This window comes from Leptosomus discolor, chromosome 1 (genome assembly GCF_034619465.1).
Source record: "Leptosomus discolor isolate bLepDis1 chromosome 1, bLepDis1.hap2, whole genome shotgun sequence".
Classification (NCBI taxonomy): Eukaryota; Metazoa; Chordata; class Aves; order Leptosomiformes; family Leptosomidae; genus Leptosomus; species Leptosomus discolor.
The window spans coordinates 59,518,943-59,546,651 of record NC_141391.1 but is presented as its reverse complement, the minus strand read 5'-3'; the positions used below and the strand labels follow the sequence as shown (position 1 = coordinate 59,546,651).

General features: G+C 37.0%; 1 protein-coding gene across 3 annotated transcripts in view; it reads left to right on the top strand.

Moving 5' to 3' along the window:
- Positions 1-27,709, top strand: part of DOCK9 (dedicator of cytokinesis 9) — a 151,189-nt gene that overhangs the window by 105,141 nt on the left and 18,339 nt on the right. For all 3 annotated transcript variants that reach the window (XM_086482052.1, XM_086482050.1, XM_086482051.1), the window contains exons 31-44: positions 391-569; positions 1,372-1,488; positions 3,882-4,002; positions 4,831-4,964; positions 8,132-8,246; positions 9,826-9,892; positions 12,486-12,533; positions 14,334-14,470; positions 18,302-18,417; positions 23,415-23,552; positions 23,865-24,047; positions 24,704-24,817; positions 24,958-25,173; positions 26,980-27,037. In XM_086482052.1, the coding sequence (XP_086338178.1) occupies positions 391-569; positions 1,372-1,488; positions 3,882-4,002; positions 4,831-4,964; positions 8,132-8,246; positions 9,826-9,892; positions 12,486-12,533; positions 14,334-14,470; positions 18,302-18,417; positions 23,415-23,552; positions 23,865-24,047; positions 24,704-24,817; positions 24,958-25,173; positions 26,980-27,037 (1,743 nt within the window). The remainder of the gene's footprint in view (positions 1-390; positions 570-1,371; positions 1,489-3,881; positions 4,003-4,830; positions 4,965-8,131; positions 8,247-9,825; positions 9,893-12,485; positions 12,534-14,333; positions 14,471-18,301; positions 18,418-23,414; positions 23,553-23,864; positions 24,048-24,703; positions 24,818-24,957; positions 25,174-26,979; positions 27,038-27,709) is intronic.

The window sequence follows — 27,709 nt, the reverse complement described above, 5'->3', positions numbered from 1 at the left end:
CTTTGAGATTAGCATCTGTTTTTTGATTACTGTACTGAAGAGTGACAGTGAATGTGAGAAGCTCTTGAACACCTCCTCAGCTGAAACTTTAAACATACATACATTCTAATCCGTAAAATCTTTGAGCTAAAGTTTCTCTGAAGCTGTCATATATTCAGTACATAAATGAACTGGATTATTTTATTACACAAAAAATACTTCTAAAGGGGAGCAGTTTGACTTTGCTGTGTCAGATGTACTGGGGTTTTGTGTGTGTGTGTCTATATATTAGATTATGAATATATATGAATTTGTCCGTAATGTTGGAAACATTTTAGTTCAGCCTTAAGTTAATTGATAAATCAATTTAAATAATACATTCCTTACATAGAACTTGTATTTTACTTCCAGACCTTCACCTGGACTATTCCTTAACTGATGAGTTCTGTAAAAATCACTTCTTAGTGGGACTGCTTCTAAGGGAGGTGGGCAATGCATTACAAGAGTTCAGAGATGTGCGGCAGATTGCTATTAGTGTGCTCAAGAATTTGATGATAAAGCATTCTTTTGATGATAGATATGCTTCCAGGGTAAGTGTATTGCTACGCTAGTAGTACAAAATAATAAAGTTCAAGTGTGCCCACATACAGAAAGATTTTTCTTTCACAAAAAACTTTTGAATTTGCAGCAGTGCTATTTCTGTTCAGACTGTGATGAAAATATATATGAAAATTATATCAAAATCAGACTGCAAATCCCATGTTTTTACCAAATGAAAGCACAAAGCACCTTTTAACATAAATTGCATGTGTTTATTACATTACTTATATTAAATTAGTGTAATCTAACTGCTTTTCTTAAAGTAATCAGATTTTTACAAACATTTTTAAAGCTCTTATTTTCATTAAACAATAGCCCTTAATATTTGGCAGCTGTCCTTCCATGATCTATTATTTGTAAAATGAGTATAAGAAAGCTACAAGTCATGGTAGTAAATTTTGAGTTATTTTCAATTTTCCTAAATTTTTTTTAGCATTGGCTGTGCTGTGGAGAATCCATAAAATTTTAATGAAAGACATCATTAATTTATCAAGCTAACATAGTAATAATAATTTACTTTGTTAGTCTTAGCTAAAATCACATTAATTTAGGTTTCTTTTTTGCATTATATTGAAACAGTAAATAAAATTCACAGATGTTCTGTAAATTAGAATGAAATACAGTGATAATCACTGCTTTTACCATTTATGGACTTATGAATGTAGACTCTGGCTTGGCAAATATTTATTAAATGCTCTTTTTTTTAAATTTAGACGTGAATAGCTTAAAAAAATATTTGGTGATTAAAAATTAAATCTATCATTTGTTAATGAACTGTTAAACTCTATTTAGAGCCATCAAGCAAGAATAGCCACTATGTATTTGCCGCTCTTTGGACTGCTCATAGAAAATGTTCAGCGAATCGATGTTAAAGATGTATCTCCATTTCCTGTTAACCCTTCCAGCAATGTGAGTGACCATTTCTATTTCATATTCTGAATTATTTTTATCGTAATTTATTGGTAACCTGTGTATGATACACTGCATACTTCTGGCAAACAAAGAGTTTCATAAGCTTCAGAATTTCGTGAGTTCATTTTCCTTGTTTTTTCTGAGATTAAAACCTTAGTTAACCTTAAAGAGTTTGGCTGCAGTTTGTCTTGTCCAGCTGTTTTGCCTAACATGCTAATTGGCTAGTTTGGTCCTACATACAGGTTACAGTGTCCTTATTGATCACTACTTAAGCCTCTGAAGATTTGTGGAGAAAGCTAGGCCACAAAGATTGCCACAGCATCATTCTAATGCCATGTGATTATACTGCCATGAAATTTTTTATATATATATTTCTGGTGCGTGTGCCTATTTCAATACAAACTATAGACCACACGGGATTGGACCCACTGCATATTTTGAGTGTGTGTTGTGATTTGAGCCCACTCAGCCGGCAACAAAGCACCCCGCAGACGCTTGCTCGCCTCTACCCCGTCCCCTGAGGGATGGGGAGGAGAAAATACAACCAAAAGGCTTCAGGGTCGAGACAAAGGACAGGGAGGGCTCACTCACCAGTTATGGTCATGGGCAAAAGACGGACTCAGCTTGGGGAGAACAACCACCACCGTCAATGATAATGAGAGATACAACCAAGTCTTGAAAACAACACACCTTCTGCCCCACCCCTCCGGTCTTCCCGGGCTCAGCTCTGCTCCCTCTTCCCCCCAGCAGCGCAGAGGGCAGGGAATGGGGGTCACAGTCCGTCCGGCACAAGGTGTCTCCGCTGCTCCTTTGTCCTCAGAGAGAGAGGTCCTTGCAGTTCTTCCCTGCCCCACCGCGGGGTCCCTCTCCCGGCAGACAGCCCTCCACCCACTGCCCCAACGGGAGTCCTTCCCGCGGGGCCGCAGCTCCCCAGAACCCCCCAGCGCGGGTCCCTCCCGGGGCTGCCGCCCTCCCACCGACGGGCGGCTCCAGCGCGGGCTGCCTCGGAGTCGCGGCTGCTCCGGGCCCGGTCCCTGCTCCTCCGGCCCGGGGCCCTCCGCAGGCTGCAGGCCAACCTCTGGGCCACCGCTGGGCTCCAGGGGCTGCAGGGGCTCAGCCGCCACCCCAGCGTGGGCCACAGGGGAACCTCTGCTCTGGCACAGCTCCCCCTCTCCTTCCTCACTGCCCCGGGTGTCCACAGGGCTGTTTCTCTCACATCCTCTTCCTCTCCTCCCCTCACCAACAAAGAACGACAAACTAAGAACTAATAACTCCTCAACAGGTTCTTTCACTCTTAGACTATTCTCAGAGGCATCGACTGGCCTGGCCTTGGCCAGAGGTGGGTCCGAAATTGGAGCCGGGGGAGCTTTTCGAAGCCTCTTACAGGAGCCACCTCTGTAGCCCCCTCTGCCTCAAGCAAAACCCAGTCAGAGACCAAACCACCACATGGTGTTCTAAGAAGAGCAGCCAAAGAAGGTGAAGGAACAGTGTATTTGAAATAAAAAATATCAGGTTTTTTCTGCAATTTAATGGCCACCTATTTATATGTATTACCCAGTTTTGAGACAATTTCTGAGAGGAGTTTTCATTAAATTGTCTCTGGTTTTTACTTGAAAATTACACTTCTCTTTGGTCTGCCTGCCAGTTTGTGTAAACAGTTTGCCTCTGTTCTTCTAGATCCTGGCATTGGAGGCACTTGCACATACTTCATTTTTATGCAAGAGTATACTCCCCTGACATCTAACACACAGAGAATTAGTTATGTCGCTAAAATCCCAACAGATTCAGTAGTTGCTGTTGCTGTTCAGCAGAAAAGATTGTATATTGGTGGTAGATTTTTTTTTTTTATTTTATTTTTCAGTTCAGTCCAACACTGAAATAAATGGACCACTACAAAAAATGGTTACTTTTCTAGAAATTAGAGAAGAATTTTCAAAGAATTTTGTGAAGGTGTATATTGGTTTATTGTAGTTGCATACAATTATTGAATCTTAGATTTAATTACTAATGTATTTTATTTTTGTCTGTATCTTGCTGTGTTCCATTTGAAATTAAGAAAGAAATTGACAATACCGTTCCAACAAGAGAAATGTTCACGTGTTTGAAATAAAAGTAATTTGTGTCTTTTGGAAATATCTATTTTATAGTGTTTAAAATTCAATGTAATATTAATATCTTCAATGTTTCCTGAGGTATCTTAAGTTTTAGGCTATCCCAAGCTTGTGCAAGTACCTGAACATCTAATTCTGTGCTTCTGAGCATATTTAATAGAAATTAAAATTTAAGAAAGAAATACATAACAAATACTGCTCTAGAAGATAAAGTATGTCATATTCACTAAGTCCATTATGTTGGAAAATAGTAATCACATTTACCACTCTTCCAAACAGATTGCAAAGGATGATGCACTACATTTGCCAACTGCAAGTCAGTTAGTGACGCCACAAAAATCAGGAAATACATTGGATAACAATCTTCCAAAAGATCTATTTGGTGTTATCTCTGGCATTGGTAAGCACTTAAAAAATAAAATAATTAAAAAAGGAACCAGTTTCCTTTTTCTTTTGTTACCAGAAATAATTGTTCTGTGTCCAACTTTGGTTGCTTTCTGTATATATACTTGAATGTTACTGCTACTTCCATTAACAGAACCCTAATGCAATCAACTGTTCAGCATGGGTCAGAATTCACAGTCTTTCTTTTGGCATCTTTTTTGGTTTTGCATTTCTGTTTGAAACTAAAGCTGCTTCTTGGAGAGAGCTGGTTTTTCCCCCATCAAAGGTGATAGTTCTTGTCTTGCTGCAGAGAAACAGGAGACAAGACTAGCCTTAGTCACTTATGGCAAGAGTACTTACAATATGCAATTTTGTACATGATATTTGAGACTACCTGTAAGTAGAGTGCTGCTTGTGTGCATCTGTGGGCATCCTCCTGTCTGTCATCTTAATGTGGTTTTGTATTTGCTGTTGTCTGCTATAATTAGTTGTGTCACTTACTAGTCAATAAAAAAAAAAAAAAAAAAAAAAAAAAGAGACAAAAAATGGGGAAGGAAAGTTTTTTAAATATACATGCTTGTTTATGTAAGTGTCTGTATTGCTACATATGTTGGTTACGTGTGTAGTTGTACGTAAGTCTGTGCGTGTGTACATACATTAATACTTTTTTGAAACTCTAGAGTAAGTTTGTGTTCATTAAAAGTAACTAAATGGGATTCATTATTTGGCTTCTTAAAAAATATATACATATATTGGTGGTTTTAGAAGTCTGACTAAACTATGGAGTTACTTTTTTCAGTATATGTGTTGTTTGAGATTTTTATATTGTTTTGGGTTTTTTTAGCTTCCCCATACACCACATCAACTCCAAATATTAATAGCGTGAGGAATGCTGACTCAAGAGGCTCTCTTATAAGTACGGACTCGGGAAACAGTCTCCCAGAACGACACAGTGACAAGAGCAATTCTCTTGACAAGGTAAAAAAAAAAAAAAAAAAATCCCCAAAGTGTATTCCTAGAATTTCATCTTAATTCTCATAGGAGTTAAGTTCTCTAATCTCCATTAGGAATGGGCTTTCTAGAATATCTGTAGAGCAGTTTTTCTTTTTCAAAGTAATTATCATATGAACTCTCTTTTTCATTGCGTTTATTAAGCTGTTTTGCAAAAAATACAAATAGATTTTCAACGTAGAGCGTAAGCAAGCAGTTGTTTCCTTTGCTAGAGAAAGGCGCTAGATGAAGTGTATTGAATTTCGCTTGAAGGAACTGAATTCTAGTTAGGACAGCTTCTTTGATTTTGTGAAGACCTTCATCCTGTTTTATACACAATATTCACAGAGTTTTTAAGATGTTGAAAAAATGGCTGCTGTGCTTTCTCTGGGTGATTTATATTAGTTTGACTTTTCTAAATCATTTCACTTCAAAGCTGTTACAAATTAGGAGCTCTGGCTGCAGTAGCTATGAGGTATTCAGTCGTGTCTTTCTAGAGCTTGTGTTGATACTGATCACGTTTCATTTTCTTAGATCTTGTTGTGCAAGTCACAACATGTTAACTTTTTCCCCTTGACTCTGACATGCCTTCGTGTGGCAGAGAGAGAAGCTTCTCAGAAGGCACTCTGCTTATGCAATGCGCCCTAATGGAGAAGAAGAAGAAAATTCTCACCCTGCAAAGAAAAACCGTGTTACTATGGATTTTTCACTTCTGACAATTCCAGCTTTGCCAGAGAATATTTTGCATGCTGCTTTCTCTCTTCAGTTACAAGAAGTATTTGGTTTTTGTGCTTGGTTTAGTTAAGCTTCTGAGTGAAGTGTGTGATCAGTAGTTTTGCCACTTCTTTGCAACAGTTGAATCTCAAGCCAAACGTGTACAATGTAACCATTTAAAATACCTGTAAATGCCAAACCTGGAATAGTTCATGTACATGATTTAATTTAAGCATAAAAATCCAATCAGCTTAAATATCAGCAAAATTTGAGTCTTAGGGTCTTTAATATAAATAGAACTAAAAAATCTTCTTTGACGTTGACCAAGTAAATAAAGATATATTTTTTGCATACACTGTTGCTAAATGGCAATGCTGTCATCTATTACTTAGTTGTCATGTTGTTAATTACTAATGTGTAGTGTTTTTACTAAGTAAAAAGGTTTTCAAAGGAATCCACATCCTTTGAAAATTCTGCTCTGGTCTGCCAGTTTAGGTAATACAGGATTTATGTTTTGCATGCTGTTAATATTTTCCCCCAATAATACTTAATCCTGGCTTCTTATTTGTTGCTTTCCAAACTTTCTTTCTAGTAGATCAGTTGTTCAGTGCACGTTATCTTCGAGTTTTTGCTTATTGCTTGATATCATTACTGAAGAGCCATGTTTCTGTTCTAATTTTCTTTCAGAATAACCTGTAGAACTATACTTGTGGAATCAGAATTGGCTGGAAGTATATCAGTTTCTATTTTAATACGTGCATACTTTATAGGTTATTGGCATGATTTTAAATTAAGCTTGCAAATAGCTGTAGTCCTAGTTTTATCCATGTACGTGTTCAACTGTTCTAGAGTGTATATTATCTAGTGGTCCAGATAGTATCCAGAAGTCTAGGAAACTCAAATTCTGTTTCTGCTCTGCCACCCATTAATTGCCTGCTCTATTTCAGTATCCATAAAGCTGTGTAATAGCACCTCCTTGTTCATCAGAGATATTTCAAAGATAAACAGTTGGTGAGGTCTTTAGAATCTGCAATAATCAGGCTTATATAGGTGTCCATTTCCTCATAAATTACAGTAACTGCTGGCTAGTATTAGTCATAGTTTTGCATTCAGGTTTGCTGTGCATCCATTCAGTTGCTAGTATCTGACAGATGTACACAGATTGTTTTGGGACAGCAATTCTTCCCTTTTACACAGAATGCTGGTAAAGGGCTCAGCAGTCAATTGATGTGTATGCTGTGAAATGTTCCCTCATGGATTAGCAAGTCTCCTGCTTTCAGTCACGCACATTCCTGAAAGGGTTTTTCTACCCTTGAGGTATTGTCACTTCTCGCTTTGTTTGTGAAACCAAGTGCTTTTCTCCCTTGAGTCTATTTTTATTTTTATTTTTTTCTAATTTTGATATGAAAGATTTCTTCCAACACTGGTATATGTCCTTAAAAAGGTTATGGAGCCAAGATGATCCAGCTTTCTTGCACAGATCAATTATACCAGACTGTTGACTTTGCAGAAAACTTATTAAATGTCTGGTTCGTTTTCCATTCACTTAAGTGGCCTCATATTGGAAGTGAGAATTAGGCACTTAAAAAGGGCATAATTTTTCCTTTTAACAAACATTTATATAGTAAATCTGTAAAAGCATCAGACTGAGGATTTTGTAACACTTGATTGTGTGGAAGTTATTTTTTTACGGATAAGTCTTTGCCTGAAGTGCAATTTATATATTCTCAGTTTTATTTTTTCCTTTTTTTGTGATACACGTTTTGAAAGACCAGTTACGGACTTTTTTTCTTTTTGAACAGACTTTAGTATTGAGCATTGCTGATTAACTTCCCACAAGTGTAGGAAATGTACAAACAAATGAAGCAGGGAGAAAGTTATGGATTTTTTGGTTTTGTTTTCTGAAGCAAGGGAAAGTTACTTATCAGTAGTTAATCTTCCAGAATGCATATTATTGCTATTCATGTATGTTTTCCTTGAAGTTCTTGGAAAGAATTTTGTAGAGGCAGGTCTGTCTGCAGTTCAGCATAAAGTCTCTTCAAAAGCAAAGGAGCATGTATGTATTACCGAACAGTAGCATTTGTTTTTAAAGTATTTCATCTAAGCAGAAGGGGCATACCTGATTTCTACAATGTGGGTATCTATATATAATGAATTTTATTAATAATCACTGTTAGGTAACTTTTCCTCTTACTCCTCCCTCTGAGGAAAAAAGCTCATACAAAGAAGGCAATAAAAATAAACAAAGGTAAAGAGCCCTAATTTGGTATACTTCATGTGTGTAATGTGTGTTTTAGTGACCTGTCTCTACATGAAACGTTTTTGTCTCCATTCTGAGATCCTTTTCTCTGTTGCAGGAATTAATAAAGCAGTTTAAAACATTCTAGTTTTATTATCAGTCTAAGAACTCTTCAGCCAAAATATGTCTATTTTCTTTTCAGAATCAGCAGAGCAGCACTTTAGGAAGTTCTATAGTTCGATATGACAAACTTGATCAAGCAGAGATCAAAAGTCTGCTCATGTGTTTCCTTCATATTTTAAGAAGTATGTCAGAAGGTAGGTAATTCCACCTATTTTACATAAATTCAAAATCATGTGTTGGATTCCTGCCTGTGATTTTAATACCTTTTCAAAATCAGCAGAGTATTTCAGGTTTAGGTATCACGTTCTGCTGCGTTTTACAAATATGTGTGATTGATGAAATTAAGTTCTGACTGAGACCTTGTAAGCATTAAATAGTCATTATTCCTTCAAAGTGTGAGGCTAACTAAAGGACTTGGTAAGAAAGCAAATATTTGTATGTGATTGTACAGTCCAATTTGGAAAATGGAGGTGAAGAATAGTTCATTGATCAGTAGGGGAGTCTCGGGCTAGTCCACTCCTCCATTCTGCAGAACTTCCTGTATGACAGGGAACCAAATTACTTGACTGCTGTGTATATTTCCATTTCTGGAATGGAGATATTAGTGCTTCTTCATTCTCCTGGGATGTTTTTGAGAACATCCATTGAATTATTGAGTGTTCATATTGTCCTGGAGAGGTTTGCGGAGGTGTGGAAATACTGCGTGAATGGCAAATCTTAATTTTTTACTAGGATCATACAAATCAAAATAATCCCTATCCTTGACCAATTTTTTAAAAGAGGGCAAGCCTGTTTTGGTAAAAACATTGAATTTTTCAGTTTGTGCTAAACATATCAAAAGTAGTTAATTTATTTCCTGTGCCTACTTTAATGCTAATTTCTAAAAATCAAGTTTATGTAGTACTTGAACTCTAATTTATTACACCATTTAATCAAGAATGAGAATTGAAAAGGTAGTAAGTATTCAATATCCAGTCACACCATTAGATTTTCATGTAATTACATCGATATTATTTTACATGTTTTAATTACAAAGAATATGTCTTCTACAATGTTTTATGCCTTGAAATATGTAAAAATTAGTCAGAATTTCTAGGAAATTCAAGTTAATTTACCTAAGCACAGTGTGGATTTTTTGGTCCCAATTCTCCTGGAAAAGGATAAGTGTCAAATAAACTTTGCCACACATCTTTGTAATAATTTTGAATTTCTTAGCTAATTTTGAACATTTTGGCAAAAGAGACCAAGTTTTGGCTAGGTAGCTACAAGCTCTGTAAAAAACATATAACCATTTTTGAAATCTGTGCAAATAAAGAAAATCTGAAACCTGTGCTGAAAAACTATCCATAGTAAAAGCATTGTAAATTTAAAAAGAAGAAATCATAGTTTTGAATTTAAAAAATGTTGAGAGCAGTCTCTAAAAAAGCAGGTTGTAGGACTAACAGTCCAAAGTATTCTGAACACCTATATTTTTAGAACACTGTAGTCATTACTGGCTGCACAATTATTACTATTTAAAATATGACATTTATGGGAATATTATGGATTAATCAAAAACATATTATAGAAACTTTGGAGAACTGATATGTGCGTTTGTATAATTAGCTTCAAGGGAAACTTTAAATAGTAATAGTTATCTGTACCCCACAAGCCTGTTTTAGATTCTCTAAATCCCGATTATCTGAAAACTAAGAACAGATGTTAACTCTTCTACTTCGTGTTTTTGTGTGTTTGCTGCCTTGGTCTTGTTTTTAATATTTTTCATTTTCCTAGATGCATTGTTTACATATTGGAACAAGGCTACAAAATCTGAACTCATGGACTTTTTCACGATTACAGAGTAAGATTTTTGTTGAGCTTGTCATAAAATCATACATAGTTATGCTATTGAAAACGTGAGTGTGGATGTAAGTGTGTGTACACAATTTTATTTATTTGTTTGAAAAAATAATGCCATCATGGTCTGCTTAGAAGTCCTTAACTTGATGTGCACGTTGCATGTCTGTCCAATTCCATGATAGTTTCTGGAATCAGGCTATACAGAACAGCACTCAGGAAGTTCCTAAACAGTGAGTGGTGCTCAGAATATTGCTGTGCTCGTGGAAGAGGAGCCAACTGTCTTGTTACCTGTCTGCGTTAAAATGCATCTTGTAACGTGAGCTGCCAAAATTATATGGTTGCATGTCAAAATTGATAGAATTGCGTAACTTTAGAAACAATGGATATGAACTGTCCTAGCATTCCTCTTTTGTCATCTGCCATTCTGTAAGGGAAAAGATAAAGGATGAATCCAGTATTTGTTATCAATGGTTACATTCCATCCCTATGCACACTTAGTGTGTTTTTCATGAGAATTGACTAATACATTAATAAAAAGTGAGGAAGTCGCTGTGTGCTTGAGGTGGTGCCCCACAGAAGCCTTTCTGCTTGCCTTGCTTTTTTTCACTGGACTGCTTTCCTTTGTTCTTGTAGTAGAGGCTCAATCAACGTCATACCAGTCGTTAATTGTGTTATGGAATGTGCTACTCAAAGTCTGTTTAAGAATATATTGTAGATAGTGTTTTAATTCCTCATTTGAGTATATCTGGCATGATATTTATTGTACCAGAGACAGAACTGAACAAGTAAATAAACCCACTCAGTAGACTCTCTGAAGCCTGAGGTGTGAACTGTACAGAATCAATGGTGAACGGTATTTTGCCATTACATACTTCTTATTTAAGGGCTGGAGAGGATTGGTTTGTAATCAAATCAGTAATCTCAAATTACTAATTATCGAAGATTTCTATCACAACAGCAGTATATGGAATACAGAATAAAATTTCCATCCCGTTAGTGCAGTGGATGATATCACAGTTCCTTAAACTAGAGCAGGAACAAGACTCATAAAGGTCTGCCTCTTCCAATTCTAGGAGCATTTTGCCAATGCAAATGGCATTCCTTTTGATGATGATTTTTACTAATACAGGTAATTACAGTAGTTTCTCATTACCTCAGTAACAGTGTTTCTCATAGGTAGATACTTGCCATGCAAAGAACTTTTTCTGAAAAACTTAGAATCCAAAAAAGACAAGAAGATACCAGAAAACAGAATTTGAAAATACAGTGACAAGTTTGAGGGAGGCAAGCACCATTCTGACTCTGCAGTTTGGAGATAGCTGATCTACTTAAGGTCTCAGTACAAAATGGAGCTGAGTTAAAGAGAATATTTGCCAGTCTTCTTCCTCATTCATGACTGGGATATGGAAGAGAAAGCCTGAAAACTGGCTTCAGTTTGGATTTACACTTTAAAGAAGAACTTTTAGAATATTCTTACCCAAGGGACCAGGGAAGTTGCATTAAATGTTCTGAATTATCAGGGTAATTACTTACAGTGTTTCCCAACAAATAAACAACAACAAAAAAATAAAATAAAATTAATTATTACAACCTCCATTCACACCATTTTTCTTGATCTGAAAATGTAACTTCTAGTTTATTAGTTGTCAGTGTTGTATACCTACCAGTTGTGAAGACAAGCAGAGGCACCTGGCAAATTAGATTATACTTTCAACTTTCTTGCTGGATCTGAACCAGTAGGATTATGATTCTTTAAAAAATTATATCATATTGAAGTATAGATTTTTTTAAATTAAAAATTAATTTGGGGGATTTGCTTTTATCACTTTCTTGTTGTAAAAGCAGATTCCCTTTAGAAAATAGGTCTGTCAGAAACCCTGTTGTTGTTATCCTGGAATCTAGAGACCTTAAAAAAAACAACACAAGACAAAAAACCCAACCTGTAACCAAGAGAGTTTAGGCCAAGGGGAAAAAAAGCAAAATGTGTTGCTCTTATTTTGAACCCTTATACACGTTTTGCAAAATATGTGTATATATATAATGTCTGGTTATCTCTTTGCTTCTGTCCTTCATGTTACTTGTCCTGGATTGCTGTTCATTTGCAAATAACTGTAACTGTGGGCCTCATTTCACATAACGGAATTTTTTCTATGATAGTTGAGGCTAAACATGTCTTTTCTATAAATATTAAAAATAAATACAAGATGAAGCACTTGATGAACTCACTGTTTACAGTTTTCTAAGGTGTTTTGGTTTTTTTACCATTTGGCCCTTCTACGTTGTCACTGTTAGACTCACACTAGCTGTTTTGATTCAGTGTTGAGGTGGGTGTACTCCAGAGGCAGCTTTATGTGCTGTTTGCTGTTAATCCCAATTTGCTCAAAACAACAGCCATCTGTGACTGATTTCAGAAGAGCCCTGCTTGGTTTTTCTTGGCTTGGGGTCTGGAAAGGAATTTCAAGGGTGGGAGAAATAAAGAAATTTTATGACTTAAGAATTTAAGGTTAAACAAAAATAATAGTTGAATAATTCCAATGTATATAACGAGAAGAAATTAGTTTAAGTTTTGCTTCTGACTTATGTGTTCTCTGCAGAGTATGCTTACATCAGTTCCAGTACATGGGAAAGCGATACATAGCCAGGTACTGTGTGGAATTTAAATTTCACTGTCTTGTTCGCTAGGAGTAAGTGTGTACAGTATGCCTTGAGTCTCTGTTACAAATAAATTGCATGAGTCGAAGAGTTATTGTGAAATAATGCATAACAGTTTGAAGTAAGTAACAGGTTACTATATTAACAAATCTGTATCCTGTCTGAAAGTCTGGTATCTGTCTCAGAATGATGTGTGTGTGTTGTGTTTATTATCAATTTCTTTAAAATCTATCCCTTAAGTGCTATCTTTTACAGCATTTTTTTCTTTGAAATAGTGCCTTTTATATGGGAAGAATATTTTATGATTTGTTTTGTTTATTCACTTGGCCATAAAACCATATCCATTGAAATGTTTTGGAAATGTTACATGTAGTGTTTTTACTGAAAGGTGAGTACTAAACATTCCAATGCCGCTGGTTTTCAATTTGAAGTCTGAAGTACCATTAGATACCTGTACGTTCCCACTGAAGGCTGTTTAGGAGAAAATCTGTCTTTGCATTATATCTTTGCATTAATGTGGTTTTTAATGCAAAGTAGTCTTTTAATAGAATAAAATATAGCAACTTGTTTAGGCCTTACCCTGTGGTTGACATGGTAATGCTGTTATAATTAAACTTGCGGGGTTGAAATACTGGCCCTCTTGAGCTCAGCAAGAAAGTTGTTGCTGACTTCAGGTGGTAAAGCATTCTAACTAAAATGTTAGCTTTTTTGGGTTTAGTTTAGATTTAATGGTATGTGAATCTCTTTCTACAAACAACAGACTTCACTATCTCCTTGGAGATTTTTCAGAAAAAATTCTCATCTCTGTTCACATACCCTAAAAAAAAAAAAGGCCAAAGTAAACCTGCCTTTCTTAAAGTTTTGATTGTAACCTTTGTGTTTAAATGTACTTCAAACTCTGGATTTACAGGAGTCTATAAAAATTTTGTAAAAATTCTTCAAGCTAATTTGTTTGACTAGTTTGTAGAGAAGACTACCACACATTTCTTTTTTGTTTACTGATCACCTGGTCTGTGTACTGCATGTTAATGCTAAAAACGTTAAGCTATAGAAATCATCTGGTGTTCTTCAGAGACAGTGATTTTTCCCAGTGTATGTATCTTTCTAGTATTTCACATTGTCATTACCCTGAAGTCTATCACAATCAATGCACGTACTTTTAAAATACACAAATGACAGAGAATGAAAGGAAACAGGGAATTCTGTAATTCAAGCACTGGTTTTCATTTTTCATCAGCTCTGGTGGTGGTACACAATAGGAAGTTAGCCTGTACTGATTGCTAACACAGGTCACTTTTCTGTTTTCTTCACTTGATTGCTGCAAGTTTAACAAAGTATATGGCTCTTCTCCCTTCCTGCTTGGGTAAGATATACATGATAATACCTCAGTTAATTCCTGCTGTCCTGTTGCATGTATGCTTTCTAATTTTACCACTGTGTGTCCTTCTAACTTTTTTCTAAAATTTTTACAATCAAAGTAGTAGATTTGGTTTTGGGTTCTGAATATTTTCAGAATATTTACGTTCTCAAATATTTATGTTCTCAAAAGCTCTGGAGTAAATTTAGCACTTCATGCCTTTGTGCTTTTGCTTTCATGCTTTGAGGTTTTAAGAAAGAGTTGTGATGCTTTTTTTAAGCTACCTACCTATTTTTGTTTTATAAATAAAACAGTAAATAGGTTTCATTATAATTCTTTCTATAAAACTTCTTGTGCTTAACTAACGCTTCCTGTCTTGCTGCAGTTTGACATGTCTAACTTTTGCTTCTATCCTATTTCACCCATCTTGCAGGAACCAGGAGGGGTTGGGATCCATAGTTCATGATCGAAAATCTCAGACATTGCCTGTTTCCCGTAACAGAACAGGAATGATGCATGCCAGATTGCAGCAGCTGAGCAGCCTGGATAACTCTCTCACTTTTAACCACAGTAAGTCTCATGACATGATAACATTCATCATCCTCAACCAGTACCACAACACCAGCGACAGGTCCCAGAGCCACACCAGTGCATTTCAATGACTTTTATTGTTCTAGGTCAAATGAATAGCTGGAATCAGTCGATGGTCTGTTCCCTGCTTTATATAGAACAGTCAATGCTGGCTGATGCCATAACATGGAGCATGGTTAACTACAGCATATTTTAAAATTGTATTTGAATTTTTTCAGTTACATGCACTTCAACTCTGTGCCGCACTTAGTTACAAAATTTACTTATTTTTTCCATTTGCTTTATTAAGTTTCATTTCTTTTTCTCACTTGGTCTTATAAATGATTAGTCATATATGCATTCTGACCATATCTCCATGTTTTGACATCCCCTAAGGAGAAGTAAGTTTCTTAGAATTTCTACAGAGATTGTGAAGCCCATGATTTGGTTTGTCTGGAAGTGAAAAAGCGTTCAATAATGAAGTGATTTTTCTGTTTTCAGTGTGAGAAAGATATCAAGTATTCTTGGAATTTCTGTAGACAATGGTAAGATTTAATCAGGTTGAAGTCAGCTTGTATAAGACTGCTGTATTGAAAACTAAATCTGCTTGTGGCCTATCTTTTTAAACATACTGCTCTTAAATTGCAAAATATACTGTATGTAAAGTATTTTGAAGCGCGCTTTTTCAATTTTCAGCTTCAAAACCCAATGAAACTGGTTGACTAATCCAGTAAAATACAACACTGGTACTGAAAAGAATTGTGTGCAGTAAAGCAATTATTTGAGTTAACTGTATGTTCACTGTGTTCATCCTTTTATTTCCCAAAGCATATCTAACTGTCCCTTAAAGTCTTTTAGCTCATTATCTGTAATCTAAAGCAACAGTTAGCCTAATTGCACCAGCTTTACCACATAGTCTAGTGGAAAACTGAAATAAAAAAAGATTTCCCACCAAAACCTCTCTGTTTATAAATGCATTCTCTTGGCTCTCTATAAGAAATGCAATTCTCTTCTTTTAAAAAAGTCAGAAAACTATATAGCTCTGCCAATTACATTTTTTTTTCCTTGTAATCAGTCTGCTACTGATGCTTCGTAATGATTTCTGTATGTTTTTCAATACACAAAAGAAAGAGCTTTTACTCTATGTGACTACACATTCAGTAAGGTAAAATACTTTGTAGATAAAACCTGATTTTTTTTAAAGAATCTCTGGGAAATAAATAACGTGGCTGTTTCTGGGCCCTGTGCAAAAAGATTTCAGACTTCCAGAACTTGGCAAAGTTTACTGATTTTTAGGAAACAGTGAGCTGAAAGATTTTAATAAATGCATGCTTATGTAAAAAGAAACTCTGTTCTTTTCCATCTGAAGGAAATTATGAAGGAAGGTGTCTCCTTTAGATAACTTTGCATAAAGTGATAGTAGTGGTTTTTTAATAATGGACATTTTGTGAATATCAGGATATTACATCTTGTTTTGAACAAGTGAAAATACGTTGCTGTAAAAGCCATGTCAAATGTGAAATTGATTTTTATATCTTTGGTCTTGTTGTCGTCTAACTTGTAGTTTTGTTTAGTTGTCAGTCTGCCTGTATTGTGTATCCAAAGTAGTTTTCAGAACTTGAATAAATCTTGTTGGTATCCAGTGTGGGATACGTACAGGAAGGATTTATCTGGTGGAAATAGTTGCCTTACTTGCTTCTAAAACCATGATTCTTCGGCAAGATAGTTGTCTATAAATGTAAATAAACTTAATTTCTCCCTTTCTATTAATTTAAGCAAGGAATAAAACTGAAGTAATGGTGTAAGTGGTATTTCACATCTCTGAGGAGTTTCAGTATAGTTTTGTGCTTAAGTATGAAAGAAATTAGGCCCTTTGTTCAAATTTCTAAAGCATCTCAATACGAACCACAAGAATGTAGATTTCTATGTGTATTGTTGGGGCTGGAGGAGAGGATGATGCTTAGTAGAAAGTGACTTGTAAAAGTACTGAAATAGAAGAGATATACCCTGATCTGTAATAGCAGTATATGATCATTGTGAAGCTTGAGATTGTCCTGTTTTCAGTGTTCTTAGATGGTTTTAAATCCAGTTACTCTGCAGTAGCATGCATGTATGGGTGCATGTTCATGTGTGTGTCCAGACATGTCCATATTATATGCAGTAATTGTAGTTCCATAGTTTCTTTTTAAGTTACATGTGAAAAATAAAATCCAATGTTAGTTATACATGAATACAGTATTAGTTTCTGTAAAATAATAGCAAATTGAAACAAGGATAGTGTTTAGCATGTATATGGAGAAAGCACTACTAAATCAGTCTTTTAACTCAGTTGAATTGAATGTTCCTTTAAGTTTACATTCTGCCCAAAACTTCTGTTTCTAATAATAATGCAGAGTAATCAATCAATGGCTTATTTATTTGTTTGTTCTAAATTATTTATGTGAAGAACAAAATTTGAACTGTTTGGAAACCTGTCCGTTGACTACAGTTTTTACTTACTATTTATAATAAACCTTGCACCTTTCTTCTTAACTAGAAGAGCTTTAAACTTTAAAGAACATTTCCCCTGTCCTCAATACAGTTCTCAAAATAGTTGTAATCTCTTGCTATCTTCAACATGACCAAAACGACAGGTTAACTTAAGGATTTCTGGTCATCCTAAGTTGATGGGTATGAAAAAGGATTTTTCTTTTAATTTATTTAAGGAAAAGAGCACTTTTAGTAAAAGAAAAATACTTAACAAATGGCTATTGTTGTAAAACTTGCTTCCAAATGCCAGTTGTTCCTTTCCATTATTACAGAGGTGAGGGAAGTAGTTGGATTGAAACCACAAAGAAAATAAATGGGAGGAGGAAGAAGTGAAGGCAGAGGATGCAAAAAATGATAGGAAAGAGGTGTATACTTCCTAACAGATAGAATGTATAAATCCAAAGAAACAGGTGGTTGTGGGTATGCATGCGTCGTTCAGCCAGGGAAGCAAGAAGGTGCAGAAAGAGGTGGCCAGGTGTCATTATAAAAGAATATGTAATTTCTTCTGTTCTTTTCTCAGTCTCAACAAGTTTGGCATGCTTGTCATTGATTTAGTGATGCTAAGTTGACTGTAAATCTAACATAAACATGATCCAGACCAAGTTTTTATAACGCAACCAGGGCGCATTTTTCAATCTGGTTCTTAAAGATCAATGTTAGGGAACATAAAAAACATACTATAACCAGTGCTGAAGCAGGATATGCTTTTTAAAATATTTAAATACAGTATGGAGCTAGAAGTGGTAAAAAATATGGAGTTATTGCATGGTATTGCTACAGAGCAGAATTAATTAACTTGGATCTTCAGCTGCATATAAGTACATGATTGTATTCCTTCAACTCTTAGTATTTTGTATTTTTAGAGTGGTTGACTTATGATTGACTTTGAGATCATTTATAGCGTTGCTAAGTTACCAATGCATATTTTCAGCTGTAACTCCATCCTACTGCAGTACTTATTTTTAAGTATATGTGTGTGTGTATATATAACTGTGTACATTTATATAGATACACGTATGTATACATACATATATATGAAACATCAGACATTTATTGTTTTAACTGCTGTTTAATGCTTCTGCTGTTGACATTTGTACTCAATATATTTTATGATCTTGTGTAAATTATATGCACGTATTTGAAAAATATTTAAATGCATATGATTTATTTTTCTGTATTGAATACTAACTTCTGTCAGGCTTTTTACTTGTTAATCTTTTTCTAGTTCAGGAAGTCTTTTGGAAATAAGAAACATTTAAATGAGTATATCCAGCACTTATATTTCATTTGGAATTTCTGTAGGCTATGGCCATTCTGATGCAGATGTTCTTCACCAGTCTTTACTTGAAGCAAATATTGCCACTGAAGTTTGCCTTACAATTCTGGATACTCTATCGTTATTCACAATGGCTTTTAAGGTTTGTTCTTGACTTCATGTTAACATCTCACATAATTATCTTTCAGAAAAAAAATTAAAAGTTATATTTATATTTTATAGCATTGTATTTTTAGCATTTCTAGCATTGTCTTTCATTATTGTGTCATGTAAAAGTTGGTAACATCTCGCAGCAAAATGCTTTGGCTTCGGTTACACATTGCACACAGACTCCTTGCTAATCAGTAGTAATCTGTGGGAAAAGCTCCTTCTCATCCTAACTTCCTAAAAATATTTCTAGAAACATTAGTGTCTACCTAATATTAGTGGTAAACTGTCTTTTAAAGTCAATGTGAGGTGAAAGATCTATTGTGTGACAAAACCATGATTCATAATTGGGCACTATCAGCTTTTTATATTGAACTTGGCTTCTTATATGAAGTCACTCATTATTTAACAGTAATTTCTGTGTCTACCTTTTCTATAACTTTATTTCAATTTTTCCACTAATAAGACTTCTTTTTAGTTCTATCAGTTACTGTAGCTCTTCTGTGGAATCTTTTTATAGCATGCTCACTTGCATACCCATCCTGTCTGGTTTTGAGCTTTTCCAAACATTAGAGGTGAAGCTATGAAAAAGAGAGATGATAGCTCTGGCTTTTTTCACCCATAATTGAAGCAGTGTATCCAGATCCTTGCTTAAAGATTCAAATTTAGTGTCTTATATCTAGTTATGAAAAAATGAGCTTATTTATGATGAGGTTCTTTTTATTAGTAATCTAGTTAGAGTTTAGAACTGTTTCTGTCCACAGATGTCATGACAGAATTGAAAATGAAGATACCTACTTTTAAATATTTAAATAACAGTGAACACTAATCCTTAGTTATCAGCTGCCCATCACACTTGGAATGACAGTCCTTGAAGGTTGTCTGTATGTAGTATGTTGAGATGGTAGGTAAAAGTATACCAGAATAGTCTACAAGATCCAACAAAACATGTAGGAGAATCAGGAGCTTCTGTTCAATCAACTGCACTAATACTTAAAATCATAGAATCATAGATGGATTGGGTTGGAAGGGACCTTAAAGATCATCTAGTCCAACATCCTTGCCATGGGCAGGGACATCTTTCACTAGATAATATTGCTCAAAGCCCTATCCAACCTGACCTTAAACACTTCCAATGATGGGGCATCCACAACTTCATGGGCATTGTTCCAGTGCCTCACCACCCTCGTTGTAAGACAAAAATTCCACCTCTAGATCCAATCTGAACCTGCACTCTTTCAGTTTAAAACTGTTACCCCTTATCTTGTCACTGTAGGCCTTGGTAAAAAGTCTCTCTCCACCTTTCCTGTAGGTCCCCTTTAAGTACTAGAAGGCTGCTTTAAAGTCTCCCCAGAGCCTTCTCTTCTCCAGGCTGGACAACCCCAACTCTCAGCCTGTCCTTGTAGGGGAGGTGCTCCAGCCCCCTGATCGTCTTCGTGGCCTTCCTCTGGACTGACTTAAGCAGGTCCAGGTCTTTCTTGTGCTGAGGGCCCCAGAGCTGGACACAGCACTCCAGCTGGTGTCTCACGAGAGTGAAGTAGAGTAGTATCACCTCCCTCGACCTGCTGGCCACGCTTCTTGTTATGCAGACCAGGATGTGATTGGCTTTTTGGCTGCGAGCACACGTTGCTGGCTCATGTCCAATTTTTCAGCCACCAGCACCCCCAAGTCCTTCTCCATAGGGCTGCTCTCAATTCATTCATCCCCCAGTCTGTACTGGTATTGAGGATTGACCCAGCCCAGATGCAGGGCCTTGCATTTGGCCTTGTTGAAATTCATGAGGTTCATATTGGCCCAATTCTCAAGCCTGTTAAGATCCCTCTGGATGGCATGCTACAGGGAAGCCTCTAGCAAGTCAGCTGCACCACTCAGCTTGGTATTGTCTGCAAACTTGCCGAGGGTGCACTCGATCCCGCTGTCTATTGGTCATTGATGAAAATATTCAATAGTACTGGTCCCAGTACAGACCCTTGAAGGACACATTTGTTACTGGTTTCCACTTGGGCATTGAGCCATTGGGTGTAACTGTTTGGATGCAGCCGTCCAGCCAATTCCTTATCCTTCTAACAGTCTGTCCGTCAAACCCTTATGTTTCTAATTTAGTGGCAAGAGTGTTGTGGGGAACCGTATCAAAGGCCTTACAGAAGTCTAGATAGATGACATCCATAGCTCTTCCCATGTCCACTGATGCAGTTACTCCATCACAAAAGACCACTACATTAGTAATACCAATGTGCTGCTTTTGACAATAATTAGCATATTAGTTAGAAGGCCAGGCAACCCTTTTTTTTCCTCAAGATGACCTTTCAGTAGTAGGGATCCAGATCTCTGTTATTTATCACAGTAGGGAAATCACAGATTCTGTCTGCTTCTCAGTAGAATTTTAACTGATCCTGTGTGAATTCGTACTACTATAGGTGGTGGTAGTGAACTACCTACCTCTGATGTTGAGACACCTGAAGAAAGGATATTATATCAGTTCCCTCATAAGGATAGTAGGGGTTTGTAAGACAGCATTTCATTATTTTGCTATAAATCTGGAAGTAGTAAGTCTTACCGTGTTTTAGAACGTGCAGTTAGATGTTTAGGTTTGGGTCGTCTACAGAGATCTGTATACTGCTCCAAGAGATAAAACTTTTTCCTATGACCAAATAAGCTTCTCTCCAACTGTTTATGTCTAGTTTCCTCTAAAATGGCCTGCCTGTGGCCTCACTGCATAGCATTTGGAGATCTTTGGTCTCCTGAAAGCATTTGTATCTATTAATCCACAAAGTTTGAAACCACACTGAGTACTTCTGGTCTGCAAGTCACGTTATTGGAATGGCTTTTAATGGAGGACTGCCTCCTTCAATTTTTTAATATTGAGGAACACCGAAATGCCTAGGGTGATGCTGAAATTCTTTAGCCTGATGGATTTCTTCTGTGTCTCCTTGAATAGAGAGTGAGACATCTGCAGTTAGACATCTCTTCCATGTTTGAGAGGGCTTAAGACATGCTACAAGAGCCCAGGTCTATACTGTGCCTCAAGAATATTTTAAAATTCGTGATGTCGTGGTTTGAGCCTACCTAGCCGGCAACAAAGCACCTCACAGCCACTTGCTCACCCCTAGTGTCCCCTGAGGGATTGGGAGTAGAAAATGCAACCAAAAGGCTCTAGGGTTGAGACAAAGGACAGGGAGGGCTCACTCACCAGTTGTGGTCACGGGCAAAGACAGACTAAACTTGGGGAGAACATCAATCTAATGAACAACCACCACCGTCAAAGATAATAAGAAACACAAGCAGGTCTTAAAAACAACACACCTTCCCCCCAACCCTCTGATCTTCCCGGGCTCAGCTCTGCTCCCTCTTCCCCCCCAGCAGCGCAGGGGGCAGGGAATGGGGGTCACAGTCCGTCCGGCACAAGGTGTCTCCGCGGCTCCTTCCCCCTCAGGGAGAGGGGCCCTCGCAGCCCTCCCCTGCCCCACCGCGGGGTCCCTCTCCCGGCAGACAGCCCTCCACCCACTGCCCCAACGGGAGTCCTTCCCGCGGGGCCGCAGCTCCCCAGAACCCCCCAGCGCGGGTCCCTCCCGGGGCTGCCGCCCTCCCCCCGACGGGCGGCTCCAGCGCGGGCTGCCTCGGAGTCGCGGCTGCTCCGGGCCCGGTCCCTGCTCCTCCGGCCCGGGGCCCTCCGCAGGCTGCAGGCCAACCTCTGGGCCACCGCTGGGCTCCGGGGGCTGCAGGGGCTCAGCCGCCACCCCAGCGTGGGCCGCGGGGGACCCTCTGCTCCGGCACAGCTCCCCCTCTCCTTCCTCACTGCCCCGGGTGTCCGCAGGGCTGTTTCTCTCACATCCCCCTCCTCTCCTCCCCTCCCCAACAAAGACCCGAACAAAGAACTCCTCAACAGGTTCTTTCACTCTTAGAGTTATTCACAGAGGTGCCATTGGCCTGGCCTTGCCCAGAGGTGGGTCCGAAATTGGAGCTGGGGGAGCTTCTTGAAACCTCTTACAGGAGCCACCTCTGTGGCCCCTTCCCCCGCTACCAAAACGCTATCAGACACCAAACCACCACAAGTAATGACAGTGAAGAGCGTGCAGAGGAGAGCTGCAGAAGGTGCAGGACCTTGTAGAATTCTGCTGGAGGGCCAGTGGAGTCAGAGGGAGCAATACATGGTCCTCTTGGTTCTGGACTCCCTGGACTGGATTGAGCAATGCCTGAATTGATTAACCTATTTTGGTGTTTTGTAAGAGGAGAGACCTCATTGTTTCATCCTAGAGTCCCATAAGGAACGTAGTGCATATGCTCAATGGACAAAGGGAGAAAACAGGTCCTCAGAGCAAAACAGAAGCAATATGAACTGTTAAAAGTAGATGCGCAGCCAGTACCTGCGCTAGAGAAATTGGAGGAGACTAGATGTTAAAAAAGTACGGATGGAAGGCAGCTGTTGGTGATACAGAATTCAAGAGTAACCCTGTGTATTGCATCCCTCAGACTAAGCTTTAGAGCATTGATGCAGGTAAAACTCTGAAAAGTAACTAATACCTTCGTCCTTAAGAGCCCCTTCAGTTTCAGTTCTAGGACAGTAATAAAAGGTGGTGAGTGAGTGGGAGTTTGGTTGGGGTGGAGTTTTTTTGAGAGTGTGGTAGGTAGGAGATACTGGCTATAAGAAAATTCCACAGTCTGAGCTGCTAAAGCCAGTGTAACCAAAGTGTGTTAATACTTCGAGTGTACCTCTCGAAGAACTCATAATAGTATTTGAATTAACAGCTGTTAAAAGCTATTGTGTTCTATAAGTCTGTTCAGAAGCCAACACTTTCTTTGTCAGCAAGATTAATGAAGTATTAGAAATACCTAATTAAAATTCAGATATGTTTGTTTCTTAAACACCTTGGTAATACTATGCAGATTAAATTTTTTTTTAATTTCCTGCTTTTAGATGATCTGTGTATTTTCTTAGAATAATGTTAGTGTATCACTGTACAAAATTCCTAAATTCTCACTATCAATTTAAAGAATCAACTATTGGCTGATCATGGGCATAATCCGCTGATGAAGAAAGTATTTGATGTATACCTCTGCTTCCTTCAAAAGAATCAGTCTGAAACAGCATTGAAAAATGTCTTCATTGCTTTAAGGGCACTGATTTTTAAGGTAAGAAGTTTAAAAATAATTAATCTTCAAGCACTTATCCAGTTCTTTAGTTAACAATATACTATGTAAAAATTTAAGGACTAAAATCACAAATTAAAATTAGTGAATGAGGACTGATCTTATCACAACGATGTGGAATGCTTGACCTTTGAATTGCTGTAAAAATAATTTTGTATCATGAACTATAACTGTCTGTTTTTTCCATGGTTTGGGAATATTAATATATTTGTACTTTTCTTGACATGTTTATTTTATCAAAAAACTGAAGCTAGTTTTAATGAATAACTTCTTTCTTTTCTGCTTTCTCCTCAGTTTCCTTCTACATTTTATGAAGGTAGAGCTGATATGTGTTCTGCACTGTGCTATGAAATTCTGAAGTATTGTAATTCCAAACTGAGTTCAATTCGTACTGAAGCTTCACAGCTGCTGTACTTCTTAATGAGAAATAATTTTGATTACACAGGAAAGAAGTCTTTTGTTAGGACACATCTGCAAGTTAGTATATTTTCTTTATTTTTTGTTTTTTAAATACTGTATTTGTAGATGCACAGTTGCATACCAGTGTGCAAAGCCCTGTAAGATAAAGACATAAAAGAAAAGATTTTTGGTTCAAGCAAAGCTTGAAAATTCTAAGAGGAAGAAGATGGCTATAAAAGTGTGTTCAGTACAAGGAAGTACTTGGAAACAATCGGATGGCCCTGTGTTTCATAGGAAATCATTTCTGCTTGTCAGTAGCAAATGTTCTGGATTGTAGATGTTATTGTGATCGTTAAATGACGTACCCTGTTGTGTCTGAAGAGGAAAAGAACGCAGCAACAAGCACGTAAAAGTCTAAAATAAAACAAATGCATAGAAAATCATGTGTTCTGACAAAACTGGGAACAATAGTTTAGTAGTTTTATGACCTCTGGCTAGTTCACCTAGCAGTCAGTCTTGAGAGCAGAGGATGTGTATGCATTAAATTTACACAAGCCTGTTTTTTCTTGCGTATGTTACTGTACAAACAACTTTGAAAGAAATCAAATATAATTTTACTTAAGGGAATAATCTTTCAATTAAAAAGAACAAATCTTCATTTGTAATTGCTTCATAGGTACATCTCAAGGGTATTTCATGAAATATGCATTAACAAGACATTTGTTTCTGTCAAGGTTATTATTTCAGTGAGCCAGTTAATTGCTGATGTTGTTGGAATTGGAGGAACTAGATTTCAGCAGTCTCTTTCCATCATCAATAATTGTGCCAATAATGACAGAATTATAAAGGTCTGTTTTTATTCTTCTTTCCATACTGTAGAAGGATGCTTGAAAACTCTTTCATAGCATCTTTTGCAGTTATGTTTCAACTTTTTATTATGCAAAGAATAGGAAAAGGTTGTAGTTAACCTAACTTTTCTGTGTTTTAGCACACTACGTTCCCTTCTGATGTTAAGGATTTAACAAAACGAATTCGTACAGTACTGATGGCTACAGCTCAGATGAAGGAGCATGAGAATGATCCAGAAATGCTTGTAGACCTCCAGTACAGTTTGGCGAAGTCTTACGCTAGTACACCTGAATTAAGGAAGACGTGGTTAGACAGCATGGCAAGGATCCATGTTAAAAATGGAGATCTTTCAGAGGTAAGAGAAAAAAGTCAAGCTAGTTTTAGTTTCATAGTAAGCTTAAGCTTGAAATTCAGTGTACTATATGTAGTTGTTAGTGTGTAATATAATAAGCATTTTTAATAAATATTGAATTGTTAATAGATTAGTTTCAATAGTTGATAACTTTTTGTCCTTTCCAAGTACATCTGCAAGTCATTTCTGATGACTAATGTAAGGTATATGTTTAACTAGTGTAGCTGACACACTACTAAGCCAGGAATGCTCAATGCAAACCATGGATGACACAGACCACCTACTTAAAGATATCATTGTTATCAGTTGCTAAAACACTTAAAGCCACTCCTTGAATTCACTTCAGTTGCCTTTACAGAATTAGCTTGATTCTATTCCAGACTGCTTATAAAAAAACTCCTAATGTTCTTCAAATTGACAAATCACAATTTTTTTGTTTGAAAAAAGAAAGCTGTCTGATTTCACTGTGCTGTTACAATATTCAGCTCTAGCAAAAAGGAGAGTTTGGAGTGGGGATTTTTATATGTCTTGATGTAAGTATTTTATCAGCCTACAGAATGAATTTTTTCTCTTTCTGGAAGTTTGTTCCATCTGAAAGTAAATCATGTTGTATGACATCAGAGAATGTTAGGCATTGGAAGGGACCTTGAAAGATCATCTAGTCCAACCCCCCTGCCAGAGTAGGACCACCTAGAGTAGATCACACAGATGACATCATTGAATTTCATAAACATGTCTGTTAAACTTAGTATCATGAAAGTAAGTAAATATCTCCAAGAAACAGTGGCTGCTGTCTTATTTACTCATGCCTTAGTACTAGACTCCTTTTCTTCTATATGATAGCAACACAGAAGGCATATATAATACTCCATTATTAGCTTGTATTTTGAAGCAAACAACTTCAGCTCTCTTAGAAGACAAGCTTTTTTAGTCCTTTTCAGGTCTGTTTTTCATTTTTTTTTATTAAAAACTTAGAATCTTTGACCATACAACTAGATGAGTACCTCTATAAATCCCCAAGCCCAACCCCATACAAGGTATAAGTTAGAATTTCTGAGAGATATTTAACTTTTTCCTTCACCTCCAATGTTTGAGATTCTGCAGCCTCCATTTGGAAACTCTTCAATTGAGAATTACAGTTAGAATAACACTTTTGCTGTAAACCTAAACCTTTTTAGTAAAAGAAGAATCTTGAATCTTTTTTTTTGTCCTTTCTGTGGAGAAAAGTGATCAGTGTCAACTTTATAAGACATCTCATATATTTGAAGACTACTCTGTCCCTGTTCTTTTTCTTCTGTTTTCCAGACTGCACCAACCAAATTCCGTCCATAGGTCAGATCTCTTTTTCTTTTGCTGCTTTCAAATGGTCTGTCACCAATTTTTTCTACATTTTTCTTGGTCTGGAGCCAAAAGGCAGACAAAACAGTTTAGCAGAAGAACCATCAAATATTGAGTAGAATAATTAATAGCTCTTTTGTTTCACATAACACTTAAAATACATCCCCAAAAGAAATTTGCCTGTTTTTATCATAGCGTGGTGCTCCTGCCTTGTAATTTGGTCACTTGGTCACTTTTATACTGCTGTCCATGCTACTCAGTGCTCTGGGAACGAAGGAGTAAATGCTCTTGCACAGTTACTGTTTTGCATAAATGAGGTGGAGAATTTTTACGCCAGTCATAGGACATCTTCTGCAAAGCAGCAAAAAGAAAAACCAAAGAAGTTATCTCAGGCTAGGGCTCTTATGTACCTTGGGTTTAGTAGTTCCGTTATCATAGTGATTCATAAGGCTGTTACTGTTTCTGTTTTAGGCGGCAATGTGCTATGTCCATGTAGCAGCACTGGTTGCAGAATATCTCACACGAAAAGGTATGATTTTGAAATCTTACTTTAATGTTGATATTTTTTCATGATAGTTTAGGAAAAGCAATCATTTCCCTGAGGAAACTGTAGGCATTTCAGTGTTCACCAAGGAAAAAATTCTAACCTAACCAGATAGCATACTCACGTATTTAAGAGTACATCTGCATATCTAAGGGGCAGCATTTCAGATTAAGGTATAGTAAAATTTTTAGGAAAGTAAAAATTTTAATTGTACACCACAGCTGCTAATAGCTGAAGTCAGACCCTTTCTAAAGCAAACTTGTAAGTGGATATTTATGTTCAACAAGTAGTCTCTCACTGCATATGGGGAAACTCATCATTGCCAGAGAAGTCAAAAGAAATGCGTACAAATCTTCGATGCTGAGCCAGTGATAATAGTGCTCAGAATGCTTCACCTGTCTTGGTGTTCTGTGCTAGCAGCTGTCTGTAAAAGTGGGTTTCTGATGACCCTTGAGATAGGGTAGAAAACTGTCTTTCATCTATAGGATCAGAAGAGTTCTCAGGTATTTGAGAAAATAAAATATTATATGGCTTTTATTAAGGAAAATAGATCTCTAGAAGAAAAATTCAGAAATCTGTTAAGACTGATTATGATGTTGAGCCAGTGTATGTTTTTTGTAGGCAAATTCATGTTCGCAGCTTTTTAGCTGTGCCTTT